Source organism: Schistocerca nitens, chromosome 2, assembly GCF_023898315.1.
Source record: "Schistocerca nitens isolate TAMUIC-IGC-003100 chromosome 2, iqSchNite1.1, whole genome shotgun sequence".
Taxonomy (NCBI): domain Eukaryota; kingdom Metazoa; phylum Arthropoda; class Insecta; order Orthoptera; family Acrididae; genus Schistocerca; species Schistocerca nitens.
Window position 1 is genome coordinate 965,656,052 of NC_064615.1, and position 17,555 is coordinate 965,673,606.

The window sequence follows — 17,555 nt, forward strand, 5'->3', positions numbered from 1 at the left end:
GATCCATACTAAATGGGACATCCTGGTTCTCCAGGTTAGGGGTTGGGCGTGGGGCCAACACCCCTACACCGTAAAAAAAGATGATTGTTATGAAACACCAAGAAATAACCTCGGATTCGGTATGGAACAATGGAAACGACCCCAGCAAGTCAAAGGTTAATGCCAGGAGACCACGGAACAAACATAGAGTGAAATGCGGCACTTGGAATGTAAAAACACTATTCTCACCTGGAAAGGTGAAGGTCCTTGATGAAGAACTGAGTAGGTACAGGCTAGACATAGTGGCACTTCAAGAAGGCCTGGAGAAGCAATGCATAAAGTAGTACAGTTACTTCCACAGTGGAAATAAAGAAGGTAAATACCAGTTTGGAGTGGGCTTTGCAGTAGCCAACAGAGCAATGTTAATGAAAGAATATGCTGGATAAGAATAAAAGGAAAATTCTACAATGTAACTCTGGTTTCATTCATGCACCTACAGAAGATAAAGATGACAGTGAAAAAGACTGTTTCTACTAAGACCTAGAACCAGTACGGTATATAAAGATGCACCATCACACGATGTGAAGGTTTTTCTTGGTGATGCCAACGCTAAAGTAGGAAGAGAAGATAGTTTGAGACCTTACGCTGGCCTTCACAGTCTGTATGATTCCTCTAACAACAACGGAATGAGATTAGTCAATCTGGCAGCTTGAAAAAACTTAAGAATTATGAGTATCTACTTTCCTCGCAAAGACATTCATAAGATAACACGGAAGTCACCTGACCAAGAGACTCAGAACCAAATAGACCACATACTTGTGGATGTCAGACACAGAAGTGCTATCCGGAATGTAAAATCTCAAAGAGGTGCAGAAATAGGATCAGACCGTTACCTTGTGGTAACAACCATACAGGAGAGGATAGAAAGCCATAACAGCAGGAGAAGAGAAGCAGACCAAAAAAATAAATGCAGAACTACCGAAAGAGGACCACATTAAGGAATGATATGCACTTGAAATTGGAAACAGGTTTGCTTCCATAGAAGAAGAAGACGAAGATGAAATTGAAAAGTTTTGGTCGAAAATCAAGACAAGTTTAAAAGATGCTGCAAGTGAGGTGCTGAAACCAATGGAGAAAAGGAGGAAGAGCAGAGGATCGTTTAATAACTGGTGTAAAGGTGCAGTCACCAAGAGAAAAGCAGCGAAACTGTTATGGCTGACAAACGAACAGGATGAAAGAACAAGGTTGGGAGACATGGAAACAGCTAGAGAAGCAAGACAAGTCCTTCGAACAGAAAAGCGAGAGTTCATAAACAACAACATAAAACTGGCAGAAGAAGACCGGACAGTAGAAAATTCAAGAAACTTTTACAGGGCAGTCAGGTTCTTCAGGAAAGGATGAAATCCAGCGATTCACGTGATCAGAGGTCAAGAAGGACAGATAATCACAGATGATATGAAAGCTGTGTAGGAATGGAAAAACTACTTCGAAAACCTCCTGAATGTGCATGTAAACACCATGAGTGCTACAACGGAAAATGAAGTAGAACAATCATATAGAGAAAACGGAGATACCGTAACATGGGGGGAGTATGATCTAGCAAGCATGGAAGAGGTAAGAGCGACCATAAGACTGCTGAAGAGGGGGAAGCACCAGGAACAGATGGCATAGCCGGCCGCTGTGGCCGAGTGGTCGTAGGCGCTTCAGTCCGGAAGCGCGCTGCTGCTACAGTCGCAGGTTTGAATCCTGCCTCGGTCATGGATGTGTGTGATGTCCTTAGGTTAGTTAGGTTGAAACACTTCTAAGTCTATGTGACTGATGACCTTTTAATGTTTTGTTGTGGTATTCAAAAAATTTAAAAACCTCTCTCACACCGGCCTGATTTAGCTTCACTGATCAGGATAGTAAAAACATGCGTATATTAAGGGAATTTTCATTCACAAAGCAGGCTTATCACTTTCACACAGCTCAATACTGTTCTACCCTGATTAAATTGAGCTTAACTTAAATTCCATAAGGCAGTGAAGCAATTTCGAAGTCTCGGTGCGACGAAAATTGTCAGTCGATCTCCTGAAAACATTTGTAATAATTATTAACTTTCGGTGATCACATGGGGAAGACCGGAGATCTGCTGGTAAGACCGTGTTAGCCTATTTATTTGAAGTAACTGGATATCTTGAGCATACAAAACGGCAGGTTCGTCCAGTGCAAATCAGACGTTCCCCACTGATCCCGTGCAACACAGCGTAGTAAGCAGACACTGTCGATAATAATCTGTTAAATAATACGCGAACACACTTACTTTAGTTTATTTCATGTATTAAATTCCTTCTCATACAGAATCTCATCAAGATGGCGACTAGCTCAACAATACATACATATACATCCTCCTTCTTTCACGGCTAATCGGCAAGCATTGCCTCATTCTTTTCATAAGAGAAAACAGATAGCAGAGAAGCTATTCCATGGAGTAAATGGACGCTCCAAGGAATAATAGGCCTTGAAACTACTTTGCATTGATAATCATCGTATATTAAAGTTTAGGAATCGGTAAGATAAGAAGAGATATTTCGAGATATGTACTGAGCTATATAATTTCTAAAATTTCTGAAACTATCGCGGAGAGACCGCTGCAAGAGACATTACAACCTCATATGTTAAGTCCCATAATGCTTAGAGCCATTTGAACCATTTTTTGAACAGATGTCATACCTACAGAGATGCTGAAGGAGGGAAGAGCTACTCTGCAAGCGAGACTATGCCACTTAATCTGCTTAATTTGGAAGAAGGAAAGGATCCCAGAAGAATGGATGGAGTCTGTCATCTGCCCTGTACTAAAGGAAGGAGACCCAATGAGATGTGGAAACTATAGAGGAATCACACTACTACGTACAGCTTATAAGTTCTTGAGCATGTTGTTACTGAAGCGACTAACACCACATGTCGAGAAAGTACTGGAATTCCAACAAGCAGGTTTCAGAAAGGGAAAGTCAACTGTAGACCATTTACATACAATACGGCAAGTGCTAGCAAAGAGGTGGGAAACCCTTTTCGTGGGCTTCCAAAAAGCATATGACAGTGTGAATAGACAAGCAATATGGCAAGAACCCTAAGAAAGTGTGATAAGACCGTTGCTGTTTATAATGTATATAAATGATCAAGTAGAAAGCGTCGGAAGCTTCTTAAAACTTTTCGCAGATGGTACGGTTGTCTGTAAGAAAATAGCAACGACAGAAGACAGTACCTCATTTGAAGAACGACATGAAAAGGATTGAATGGTGAAGCCTCTGGCAGTTGATCCTGAACGTAAATAAATGTAACATATTATGCATACATGGGAAAAGAAATCCACTACTTTACACTTCCTCTATTGATACAAACTGCTGGATACAGTATCCACTGTAAAATTTCTGGAGTAACTATCCACCTTAAGTGGAGTGACCACATAAAACGAAAAGTAGGAAAAGCAGATGCCAGACAGATACATTGGGAGAATCTTACGTAAATGTAGCTCTTACATGAAAGAAGTGGCTTAAAGCACTTGTTCGAACAATTCTTGAATACTGTTCACTCATTTGGGCTTCTCAGCAGGTGGGACCGACAGTAGAGATAGAGAAGATCCAACAAAGAGCAGCGTGTTTCGTCATAGGATCGTTTAGTCTACGCGAGAGTGTTACAGAAATGCTCAACAAACTCCATTGGCACAGCTACAAGAGAGGCTTTGTAGATCAAGGAGAGGTATACTATAAAAATTTCGAGACTGTACTTTTCGGGACAAGTTGGACAACATACTACTTCCCCTCCCCCCTCCCCCCCCCCCTCTCCACATGTATAACGCGAAATGGCCTCGACAAGAAAGTTCGATAAATTTGACTTAATACATTGACCTGTTCGCCATTCGCGAGTGAAACAGGAAGGGGGGGAGGGGAATCAGTTAGTGTTAGTAGAAGTACCTTCCGGCACGCACCGTTAGGCGGCTTGCGGAGTATCATCACGTAGGTGTGCTGCACACTCACGATAAGTAGTGGAATTTTAGTGACCTACAGTAAAAAACCTCATACAATTTTCGTTACACAAGACTCATGTGGGTGCTAATAGCTGGTAGTGCCACACTTGAATATGTAAATTCCACTAAAGTTGGCAATAACGGGGCGTGGGATTCTGGGACGGAGGGAAACAAACAGCCGCCGCGATAAACTTTGACACCCACGTTGTACACACGTGCAGCAGTAAGAGGGCACGCGCCTGCCCGCTGCTCCTCCAGCGGAGCCTGGAGCAGACACGATTGCAGCCTCCAGGAGACAGACGAAAGAGCTGGATCCAGGAATGTCAGTATCTGTCCAGCAGCTGTGCGCGTCTTATAGGGGAGCAACGGTTGCGTTCTGAGTGTCAGGGTCGTACGAAGCAGCAAGAATCACACAAGTTCCGACACAAACATATTTAATCCGGAGCAAGAATCTGGTTGTTTCTAACGAACTTCGTATCTGCACGTGGTTCAATGTCACACGGGAACATGATGATCGGCGTCTCTGGTAATGTACCTATTCTTCACTTTTCTTCACGCTCTTCATTACATTATCATTCATTCTAAGCATATGTTATAGACGCAGACACTATGGAACAAGTGTGAGAAATTTAGATAACGTGGGAAAATCAACCTTTGTTTGTTTATAGTGTCGAATTATTACCTATAACTCTGCCTGGAGCCTTCTTCAACCCCTGAGGTACACGCACGGCACATTTTTTTTTTTTTCGAGGTCCGCGATTCACTCATTGTAACGATTAAACTATGATATTAACTCGATCTTTTTTTCAAGTAAAGTAAGTCGTCAATATCATCTTGAAAGGAGGAGAACCAGTAGTCGAAAGAACCAGTATCAGTGTCGTCAAAAACCCGCCAGCTTTCGGAAGAACTGTTCTCAGACAATGTCAGATTTTTAAAAAAGGAGGAAAATTGCAGGTGGAAAGCCCATCAGGGGTTTCTACAAAGAAGAAATGAAATACAAAATTTCGACGTTTGGGGTGGAAACGACATAATAGATACTTATTACGATGTATTTCGTGCCTTAAAAGCAGGAATGCCGTAATGTCACGTTGTTAATTACAGTGCTTTCATTGTCTTCTTCATAAGAAAATACAGACAACAGGATTGCATCTTGTGATAGAGGTACATTAAAATAAAGCCGGAAGGCTATGGTTGCTACTCGAGCCATGTACAAAATTTTAAAGCTTGCGGATTTATAGTGTTTAGAATTAAATAGACCTGTGAAATATTTATGGATTGACTGCTAGGCCTGCAGGTTAATAGTGAGCCGATTACGATCTAGGAGTTGTAGAAAACACAGAGGTCGTCGATGTGGGGGAGCAACGAGAGACATTTGTTAACCAGATGTAGGAATCCGTAGGGAATATACGAATTTAAAATATGTTTCTTCTAGAACTTGAAAAGGAAGAACTTGAATCCGGAAAGACAGAATGATGCCGTTAAGGTTAAGCCCCGAGTAAGTCTAGAGGCAAAAAGTATTGTGACGGGTTGAAAATTTCTGTGTTCAGCCAATTGATAATTCCTCTATAAAACGGGATTTCGGTTATTCGTTTATAAAATGAGCCAACGCGGTCATCTAGAGTTATATTTTGATTATTAATAAGACTATAACATTGTACGTTAGCGAAACTGACCAGTGGTGTATCCTACAATCGAAGTTTATTGGACGTTACGCTAAAGCAGTTACAGTTCACTGATGTAAACAAATTATTACATTAAAATATTTTACACATTTTATCGTAATTAATAATTTCTTCGTCACCTTGTTTCTTCGATTTCAGCCATATATGGACCACGTGAAGTAACTTCGTCATGATTTTGTATTCTTTCTTGATTTTCGGTCTTTGGAGTATTTCTTCATTCTTTCACTGTGATCTTATTCCTCTTTCATCTGACTACACAATGATGAGGTTTCTCACCTTCTCCTCAAAGCCTCCGAACTTCCTAATCCTGTTTCGGAAAGTTCGCCTGTATACAATTTCTGCTTTGGTAACGTTAGTTTCTGCTAGATCGTTTTTCACTTCCCTTGACTGATTTACTTTTTGTGATTTTTTCAGAAATGGTCGAATATTCTTTCTGGGTTCAATCTTTCTGGGATCAGTCGAACCAGGTGTTCATACAATTAAATTCTCCTTTTCCTGAGAATACTAGATAGTTTTTTTTTATTTGGGTATAGATTTCTTTATTGCTTCTCTTCCTCGCACTTCCAAATTTTTTCACAGTATCTGGATTTTTCTTCTCCAGCTCACCAGTTTCACCCTTTCTGTTGAAGACAAAACATTCCACTGCTTTAAGTCACTCCGGTTTTATGACAGTATTGTAGTGTTGGATTTTTGTTTCTATTGAGAATAATTTTTATTGTGTATATTCTTGATAATTCAGAAGCAATTGCCAACTTATGTGCTCTGTTTTTGTTTCCTTCTTCATCTAGACCGTTTGTTTCACCTAGGTAAATTTATTCAATGTGTTGGGCATACCGTGACGTGTGCTTAGGAATTTTTTGAGCATTTTTAAAGTACGTTACGAATTCAGTATTTTCGAAAGAGATTGGTAATCGGGCCTTTTCCGTACTCTCTTTCAATTGTTTCAAATTCATAAACTCAGCAGCGGCCCTTCTTTAATTCCCGTTGGTATTCACCGATCTGATCATCTAATGGCTCTCAAGCTATTCGAACGGCCTTGGGTAGGATTTTGTAACTAACAGCCGTTAAAGGCAGTCTATAGTTTCCTTTCTTTTGCAAGCAATGTCTGAGAGCGCAATTCCATTCTTCTGGAATTTTTTCAGTTTCACAAATTTTCTGCAAGATTCTTCGAAGTTTTTCAGTCACATCAGCGATGGCCTTTTTCCATATTTTCACGATGGCTAAATCGTCTTGAGAAGCCTTTTCATTTTTGAATTTCTAAATTATATTCTGAATAACTATCCGAAGGTTGTGACTATAGAAAAACATTTTCAGGTTCTGTTTTGTCAAAATATATCTTTTTTGTGGCTACTTTGCCGTTTTCTCTTTAAAACATAGACTTGGTGCTTGATTATTCGTTAATTTAGTTTCCAAAGTTTAAAAAAATTCACATGTTATTTTTCGCGAAGTCTTCTTCAATATCATGTAGAAGAACATTTTAAAATTTCTGATCTCAGCATCAAGCTATTCGCTTTCTATGGTTTATGAATCCCACATAATCAACTTATTTCTTTTTAGAATGCCATCTCTTCCGCGTTCTTAACCTTTCCTCTAAGGAAGCTTCACACTCTTAATTCCATCATCCGAGTTTCTTTCTTTTTCAGGGGAGCTGTTTCCCTGGCAGCATCTATTATTTTGGAATTAATGGTTTTCCAGTCACCAATTTCTAAGTTGTTTAATTTGTTGTGAAAGATTTATTTATTGTTTCGTAATTTCTCTAGGTCAGTTTTAAATATATTATTTTCCTTGCTCTTAGTCTGGAGAACAAATTTTACCTTAATTATCGTCAAGTAATGGTTTGTTACAATATTTGCTCCGTTATTCACCTAGACGTTCTTTATTTAACGTTTCCGCTTGAAATCGCAATATGATCAGTTTGGAACGCTCCTAAATTTGAATTTGGTTACCTCCAAGTTTTTTGCTGTCTGAATACCTTTTTGAAGTATTATTTTTGTTGGAAGCTTTGCATGTACTTATCTACCTTTCACAATCTCTATTGAATCTTTCTGTGCTGGGCAATGTCTGACGGTTTTGCGACTAGCTTTCTCTTTTCCAATTTCAGAGTTAAAATGTCCTAGCATTAATTTGACACTTTTAGTTTATATTTTAGATACTTCCTAAGGTTTCCCATAAGTTCCATCTTAGTTGGGTTGTTCTTATTGCCTTTATTTAACGGAGTATGCACTTAATCGGCGTGCGATCTTTGTTTCCACACCGCAGTGTTAGAAGGGGACAGTCTTTCTGACAGAGAATAAAAGTTTGTCACCGTATCTAACACTTTATAGTTGAGGGAAAATGCCGTCCCTAAATATCGTATACCTCATTTGTGACTACATCCCACTTTTCATTTAAAGATGCAATAGTTCTCATATTCCGCAGCATTATCAATACCGTTTCTTGTAATGCTAGTATGGAAATTCTTTGTTGATCCAAAACTTTTCGTAGTTGTTAAAGTATTCCAGTTTTTAAAAGGGAATTTCTGCTCGGAGTATCCAACAAAGTATTTCTTTTTGGGTTTTAATTTTGACGACTAATTCTTACATGTTGCTTTGGACTCTACAGAATCCGCAGGATAAATTGCACCACCTACAATGAATGAAGATTTTCTTCTCAGGACACTCTCTGGAATATTTTATTCCTGTGACGTTTCCATCATACATTCAGAAGTTATATAAACTTCGAAAGAAGGAAATGTAGTTCTTCATTTCATTCTTAAATCTGAACTGTAGGTTCCAGAGTTTCGGGGTGTGCTTGGCCCACGAGAGCTATTTCATTCCTCTAAAGTCCGCCGGCAAGCAGCCAGCGAGGCTCTCCTATCCACCACCTAGGATACGCCTCGCGCTGCTATGACCTCATAGTAGGTTCGGGGTAAATAATTTATTCTTACTGTATTTAAATGTTTTATATAATTTATTGTTCTTATTATTAAAATCGTATACACATGTGGCATGTCAAAAGTGAGGAGAAGCCATGTTGTATTTGGGAGGGAGGGGAGACACAGACAGTGGAAAACTGTGACCTGCTCCAGAATCGAACATATGACTCGAGCTGCATGAGATTGGATTGTTTGGATTTTGGCTTTAAAAACACTTGGGACACTTTCTGCCTTCGAACCCACAAAATGTTTCGTCTTGTACATATTTCACACATATGTTCAAAGAACGCAGTACTGTCGACGTATTCATGAGACGGAGTGGCTGTTCAGGTGAATCACAGTATACAAATATCGTATGTTTAAGGTTTATGGGTGACACAGACAGTAATTCCTTAATGTGAAGAACCGTAAACCAAGCTGTGGATCACTCTGTACACATTCCTCTGCTCTGATCTATGCCAACAGATACCTTTGCCACTCTCATCAGTTGATGACAATTTCCATTCTGAAGACTATTTTCGGTCTTCAGTCTCAAAATGAGACAATCTCTCTTCACGATAACTCAGACACTTGTTGGTTTGGCAATATTCTAACTTGCGGTGATAATCGTTGTGGAGACTCTCAACCAGTGATTACGACTGCATATGAAATGAACTCGTAAGATCCTCTAATGAGGCACTGTGCAGATTTCTGTTCGTAGATTAAATCTGCCAACAAGGAAAACTAGAGAGTTATTAGCGAACTGGCCCGGCTCACTATACTTCCAGGGGACTTCCATCCACGTCTGCATCCACTTGTTGAGGTCATTTCGGCGATGTATAATTTCTTATGTAGTGAAGTGCATAGTAGCGATCCTAAAAGTGGCTAATTTCTGTTCCATCAATACTTTTTCGATTTGTATGTATCCATTACCAGGGAATAATATTGGCTCAGCAACACTTATCGTGTAAGCGATTACTGCAAAAATACTTTCAACTGTACCATCGTGTTTCTGCAACTTAGCTAAGTAACAGATTTCTTTCTTTTCTTTGGATCACAAATAAAACAGTTTAAATGGATGGAATACATAGAGTAATTTATACAGGATTACTTAATTTAAATGTGATGCATAAAAACGGTGACTATCCCATTTGTTTCCAGAAAACGTGTTTCGGCCTTCCTTTCTATTGCCACTGCTATTTGGTGGGTGCCTCGCTTCAAAAATATTGGTGGTTGCTCCCACTCCATCCATTAGCCACCAGAAGCCGTTCCAAATCTTAACAACAGCTCTTCTTCAAAGAGGACACAAAATCACATTCTTCACCGCTAATCCATTGAAGGTGAGTCACGGTAAGCCAAATTTCAGCAGATGAAGTCATACGTTTCATGATATAACAACACCACTCCTTAACTAGTTACGACGTGTTTCGGAGATTTAACTCCAGGCTAAACTCGGCTTTTAATTGCTCAGCACAGTGGTCAAGAGAGATCTAGTAAGCATGCTGACGAACTAAAATCTAAAATTGTAGCAGAGATCGTCCTGCTAAGTTAACTTTATAAGTGTTGCATGTCGTTCAGTTACAAAAGATTCTGCTTTTCATGTCAAGGAATTATCGCCGCCTCGGCAGAGATCGTTTGCTTCCAGGAGCTACTGTGAACGAATCTAAAGCCTATGCATTCACTGTGAATAGCCAGTAACGAACGCAGGGGACGAGTCACATGTTGACTACTAGCTGCCACCCAACTAAAAATGGTTCAAATGGCTCTGAGCACTATGGGACAACTTCTGAGGTCACCAGTGCCCTAGAACTTAGAACCACTTAAACCTAACTAACCTAAGAATATCACACACTTCCATCAAGACTGTAGTGCCTAGAGCCGCTCGGCCACTCCGGCCAGCACCACCCAGCTAATGAGTTCTTTAACACGTCAGGACCTGGCTGTAAGATGTGCTTCCATACTCACACCTTGTGGGGCGGCGAGTAAGAAGGGAAATCTGATTGCTGTTTAAAAGTTTGAAATGTTGAATCAGTTTCTGGCTATTAGCAAGTTGTTAATGCTGTCTTTCGCCGTTCTCAACACTGGCTCTCTATTTACTTTTTAGCCCCCAGAAAGCGATTTAACAAAACGTGAAGCCTGTAATTAGAGTTCCTAGTGCCCACTTCATTTGAGAGTACCATTATAGCTGCAGCTTATAGCTTTGAGGAATTAGGAGATGGTCTGGGATTTCTAATCAAAAACGATTTTCCAAAATACACTCCTGAAAATTGAAATAAGAACACCGTGAATTCATTGTCCCAGGAAGGGGAAACTTTATTGACACATTCCTGGGGTCAGATACATCACATGATCACACTGACAGAACCACAGGCACATAGACACAGGCAACAGAGCATGCACAATGTCGGCACTAGTACAGTGTATATCCACCTTTCGCAGCAATGCAGGCTGCTATTCTCCCATGGAGACGATCGTAGAGATGCTGGAGTAGTCCTGTGGAACGGCTTGCCATGCCATTTCCACCTGGCGCCTCAGTTGGACCAGCGTTCGTGCTGGACGTGCAGACCGCGTGAGACGACGCTTCATCCAGTCCCAAACATGCTCAATGGGGGACAGATCCGGAGATCTTGCTGGCCAGGGTAGTTGACTTACACCTTCTAGAGCACGTTGGGTGGCACGGGATACATGCGGACGTGCATTGTCCTGTTGGAACAGCAAGTTCCCTTGCCGGTCTAGGAATGGTAGAACGATGGGTTCGATGACGGTTTGGATGTACCGTGCACTATTCAGTGTCCCCTCGACGATCACCAGTGGTGTACGGCCAGTGTAGGAGATCGCTCCCCACACCATGATGCCGGGTGTTGGCCCTGTGTGCCTCGGTCGTATGCAGTCCTGATTGTGGCGCTCACCTGCACGGCGCCAAACACGCATACGACCATCATTGGCACCAAGGCAGAAGCGACTCTCATCGCTGAAGACGACACGTCTCCATTCGTCCCTCCATTCACGCCTGTCGCGACACCACTGGAGGCGGGCTGCACGATGTTGGGGCGTGAGCGGGAAGACGGCCTAACGGTGTGCGGGACCGTAGCCCAGCTTCATGGAGACGGTTGCGAATGGTCCTCGCCGATACCCCAGGAGCAACAGTGTCCCTAATTTGCTGGGAAGTGGCGGTGCGGTCCCCTACGGCACTGCGTAGGATCCTACGGTCTTGGCGTGCATCCGTGCGTCGCTGCGGTCCGGTCCCAGGTCGACGGGCACGTGCACCTTCCGCCGACCGCTGGCGACAACATCGATGTACTGTGGAGACCTCACGCCCCACGTGTTGAGCAATTCGGCGGTACGTCCACCCGGCCTCCCGCATGCCCACTATACGCCCGCGCTCAAAGTCCGTCAACTGCACATATGGTTCACGTCCACGCTGTCGCGGCATGCTACCAGTGTTAAAGACTGCGATGGAGCTCCGTATGCCACGGCAAACTGGCTGACACTGACGGCGGCGGTGCACAAATGCTGCGCAGCTAGCGCCATTTGACGGCCAACACCGCGGTTCCTGGTGTGTCCGCTGTGCCATGCGTGTGATCATTGCTTGTACAGCCCTCTCGCAGTGTCTGGAGCAAGTATGGTGGGTCTGACACACCGGTGTCAATGTGTTCTTTTTTCCATTTCCAGGAGTGTAGTTGAGTATATTCTCAAATTCACAAATAAAAAACACAAGTGTCCCTACAACCTAACTAACAGAGCAGTTCAGAGTCTAATGCGCTGATGCAACTATAAATGTCCGAATTAAATGTTAAAAGGAATGCTCGCCATAATTTGATGAGAATATTTCATCAAACGCCACGCTAAATTATTGGTAGAATGTCTGTTCCGCGACGGCACGTGAAAATACGACAATACGCAAACTGAAGCTAGATAATGAAAAACATCCCAGAATTAACACTTCACTTGAAATGATTTCCTGGTTCCGCGTATCTCTAGTAACTTAATACGGCACCCGAGGCTGTTTGTCGCAGTGATACCGACGCGACGCGGCTCCCGACACAGATGGCGAGTGATTCAGCGTCTGGAGAGAACTGGGGCCTTTCTTCCTCGTCAGCGTTCTTATATATAAAGCCGCGGTGCGGACGTCAAAGGGAACGCCTGATCAAATCGGCTCTCCCGACTAGCCGCTGGGCTAGTAACGCACCACTTCAAGTTACATAATAAATTATAGCTTCTCTTGGTGATGGCCGAAGAAGCTCTTAATTTAAATGTGCATTCAGCACGCAGGTAAGTATTGATAATAAAATTTTGACGTGGCTAACTTAAATATTTTGGGCGAGAGAATTAATTAAATTACACTGCACGCAGCAGATGAGCTCTGAACTGTCCCTTTTGAGATCCGCTATCGCTATAATTTTATAGGTATTCAAAAGAAACTTTTCACATCTTCATAGTCATAGCGGACCTCCAACCTATTTAAATCTAAACATCCTAGCCTTATTTCTTAGCCTACTTAATCTATCTTGCTTCCTTCAGTTTTGAGACGAAAACCAGAAAATCATGAATTTCCACTGAAATCTTAATTTTTGAAAACCAAAGTACTGTTTTTATTAAATCATTATGAAAGATGAATCTAAATATAAATTTTGAAGTCTCTAGCTCTTTTCTGTTGCGCCAATGATTTTTATAGAAAAACGTCCAAATTTCGGAAATGGCTTAAGTTATCGAACTGATATTTAACACATATTAATTTAGTATTATTTCTGACATGCCAGAAAAGTTTTAGGTCATTTGCTTGATTTTTAAGGTACTGCGCAACATTTATGACGTCAGAGCTAGTTACAACAGACTGGCTGGCACACAATGGAAACTGATGTGAATTTACTACAGCATGAGTAGGCTGCTTCCCTACAACCTCATCAGTTCAAATTACATGATGGAGTTAAGTCTCCCAAACACAACGTAATTAACAAGTCTAATATTTATGGACTGGATTCATCAGACTTTTGCTGTTACAGCGGTTTACAAACGGTTGTGGAGGTAGCATTTAGAATGTGATTAGTGCAAAAATATAGTCGTTGAGCAAATTAATATGAATAACGGGGCAATACGAGAATTCAAATGAAATATACCGCATACTCAGGTACTCTACTGTTGGAGGGTTCCGCTATGTTGGCAAAAATCACTGAGTGGTCGTAGCAGTTACTAGTGTGACAGAAATAATAAGGTAGTGATTTGCACGTGTACAAATGCCAGTAACATCGCGTACACAACGAATAAAAGGGCTGTGCACTGGCGGAGCTGTCATTTGTATTCAGGCGACTCACGTGGAAAAGTTACCGACGGAATTATGCAACGTGACGGGAATTAACAGACTTTGAATGCGTAATTGTAGTTGTAACGAGATGCATAGAACGTTCTATTTCGGAAAGCGGTACTGAATTCAATATTCCGAGACCCACAGTGTCAAAAGTGTACTGATAATACCAAATTTCAGGCATTGCTGTCACCACGGACAACACAGTGGCCGACGGCCTTCACTTAAAGACCGAGAGCAGCGGCATTTGCATAAAGTTAACAGTGCTAAAAGACAAACAACACTTGGAGACCATCTGCAGCCATTCTTGGACTTCATGTTCCCAGACAATGATGGGATTTTTATGTATGGCAACGCGCCATGTCACCTGGTCGCAATGGTTCGCGGTTGGTTTGAAGAACATTCTGGACAATTCAAGCGAATGATTTGCTTACCTAGATCGCCCGAAATGAGTCTACTCGAACATTTACGGGACATTATAGAGCGCGCAGTTTGCGCACAAAATTGTGCACCGACAACATATTCGCAACTATATAAGGATATAGAGGCAGCATGCCTCAGTATTTCTGCAGGGTACTTCTAACGACTTGTTGAGTCCATGCCACGTCGAGCTGCTGCGCTATCCCGGGGAAAACGAGATCTGGCACGATATTAGGAGGTATCCCATGACTTTAGATACCTCGGCGTAAATGATCTGGCGGTCAGTGTAAGCAGCATTCTGCAGCTGTTTTCTGATGATGCTGTGGTGTATGGGGAGGTGTGTACTATAACGCCCCAGGGGAGGCTGTGGGCCAGTGATGCAGAAGATGACAGACCCCAGGAGGCTCCAGAGAAAGTCAGTTACAAATTTAAAAAGTTCCCTATTGAAACACGTGGTCTGCGTAGTACACCGGATCAGTCGCCGGCGGGCCTTTGAATTCTTCTGGGCTGGCTGCTTGCACGCCCTGCCATGCTGGCGCGGAGTATCCATGGTACACCGCCGGCCTCGTTACGTAAGCCCACAGTGAGGCTACCTTTTCAGTGGCGTGTGTATATTCGACAATGGCGTTTCTGCTGCGGATCCGCACGGCACCAGGCTGTGTCACATGGGGGATGCCCACCACAACGAGGTACCCGTCCTGTGATGGTGATACACAGATGGTGTGTAGGAGAGTTACCCGCTGCTCCTTGGGCAGCATCATTCTGAAGTAAACATGGAATAGCCAGCTGTGCCGTGACACAAAGTCCGGGAGGGATTTGGACATAAAGCTGTTGCCCTACTGTGTCCTCTAACTGGTGACCTCTGCTGACAGTTCCATGTGGCGACCTCGTCTGGCACAGTTCTTTTGGCCTGGTAGAGCTGCAAGACTGAGAATAATTTCGTTACAAAATATCCACTACTTACAATCAGCAAGCCAGCCCGGCTAGCTGTGCGGTCTAACGCACTGCTTTCTGGGCCGGAAGGTGCGCCGGTCCCCGGCACGAATCCTCCCGTCAGATTAGTGTCGAGCTGCGGGGTGCCGGCCAGTCTGTGGATGGTTCTTAAGGCGGCGTTCCATCTGCCTTGGCGAATGCGGGCTGGTTCTCCTTATTCCGCCTCAGTTACGCTATGTCGGCGATCGCTGCGCAAACACTTTCTCCACGTATGCGTACACCATAATTACTCTACCACGCAAACATTGGAGATACACTCTTCTGCTGTGAGACTTCCTGGTGGGTTCCACTGGGGCCGAACCGCACAATAGCCCTGGGTTTGGCGTGGGGCGGCGGTGGGGTGACGGGACTGCTGTAGTCTTTTGTGGGATTGTCTACCACTGCGGGCTACGGCGGGGACAAGGCCTCTCCGTCGTTTCTAGGTCCCCAGGTCAATACAGCACAATACAATACAATATTCTCAACAATGACCCGCTAGCTGTGCATATGCGCCACTACCTGAAACACCACTGCCACTGTCAGTGTGGTTGCGAGCTGCCGGGGTGGAGAAGAGTTTATACCTCTTTAATTCAGACGAATTTTCCATGAGAACGAGACACGCACTCGACCCCCTCCTTATCTACCAGCTAATTAATTATGAGCACAATGGTAACGGAAGCAAATGATGGTGAACCCTGTTAGTTGTAAAATAAGGAGTGCACACTCACAATAATTTAAAAAAAATTGTAATTTACTAAAAAAAAAGAACGTCTTCATAAGAAACAACAGGAAATGGGATTCTGCCTGTATCTACGAAATGATATGCGGATTAAATATTACGATGAGATTTATTATACATCAGGACATAAATACACGTGACTGTCGACGCACACAGTAAGTTAAAGGATAGGGTATACTGAAATATTATGAGAATAAGATTTGGCTCGAGAACAAGTGGCTCCTACTCTCTGTGATGCAATAGATTGACGATAATGACTGTAGGTCCTAATGAATCAAATATTAATCTCCCGACTATATAGCAGTATCGCAATTAATAGTGAGAGCTCAAATGGGATCAGATGGAGAAACAAGCAAAGCGAGCGCGCATGCTGCTGAGCGATTCAGTATAAAATTGATAAGGTCCTACAATGCCGGAGCCGCAAAATACTGCACCAGTACTGAAATCTGGAGCACGTCGTCGGTAGGCAGCGTCCTGATGATGTGGGCGCCGACTTCTGCCGTGCAGCAACTCTGTGTCCAAACCTGGCCGCGAAGGCTGTCCGAGAATTCTAAGTTCTTCCGAAAACGAGCGACCAAGTCGCAAGACCGTCTGACTCCGAGGAAGATCAGATCCCGAATTCCCCTCCGTGATGCGATGCAAGCAGCGAAGCAAGCATTGCTCAACTCCCTACTCTCCTCGAAAACTGCGAATCAGCATTCAGTTCTGATCCCAAAATTTCCCCACACTGTCTCAGAACATCATTCGTGCCAATAGCGACCGTTCCCTCCAATTTTGAGCAGGGCTTTATGACGTCAACTAGCCTCAGTTTAAGTTGACCAATCATGCCTCTGCTATTCAGCTGAGGGAACTGAACTTGCCGTTTGACCGGCTATCAAAACAACCTGCCTAGACCACTGGCCATCCAGTGCCAGACAGTCGTACTCAGCAGGGCACAGTCCACAAGTTTTCTCCGAATCAAGAGGACAATGCAGTAAGTCTGTGTCAGCAATTTTCGTTCTGGACGCCGGAACGGTAAACACATAAACTGCTGTGACACTCAGACGTCTCGCAGATCGTTTCGCCCTGCATACAATAGGCGAAACTCGACCGACGTCAGTCGTTCCGCCAGACGCTTAAGCCTATTGCACGACCTCCCCAACCCCCCCTCCTCCCCGAATTCAGGGAAGTGCAGCCCCCAACCGGAAACGCAGTGTGCCACGTCCTCTGATGCTCGCCTCGCACAGGCCACCCAAGGAAGTAAAACAACATGTTTAGGGATCAAGTGAAAAGTATTTTTTGAGCTCTCTGTTGTGTCTAGCTCATAAAGCATAGACACAATGAGGTAGCTAGGTGCACGCTAAACTAACGCAGACGGGCTTGAAGTTCTGGAACATGAGACTTATTAATGAATAAGAAGAAAAGTACGTAGATGTTACTTAACTTTTATTCTCTTGTTGGAATACATCTCTTGAATAGTAGTACGCTATTAGCACTGATACAAATGGCGCCTTGCTAGGTAGTAGCTAGGGACTAAGCTGAAGGCTATTCGATCTGTCTCTCGGCAAATGAGAGGAAGGCGT

The 17,555-nt window shown here is 43.1% G+C and overlaps 1 protein-coding gene across 1 annotated transcript in view; it reads left to right on the forward strand.

The window, feature by feature from the left end:
* Positions 1–4,263: 4,263 nt before the first annotated feature.
* LOC126237288 (UDP-glucosyltransferase 2-like) overlaps positions 4,264–17,555 on the forward strand; it is a 113,170-nt gene continuing 99,878 nt past the window's right edge. The window contains exons 1-2 of the mRNA XM_049947234.1: positions 4,264–4,511; positions 9,722–9,900. Of these exons, the coding sequence (XP_049803191.1) occupies positions 4,478–4,511; positions 9,722–9,900 (213 nt within the window). The 5' untranslated portion in view covers positions 4,264–4,477. The remainder of the gene's footprint in view (positions 4,512–9,721; positions 9,901–17,555) is intronic.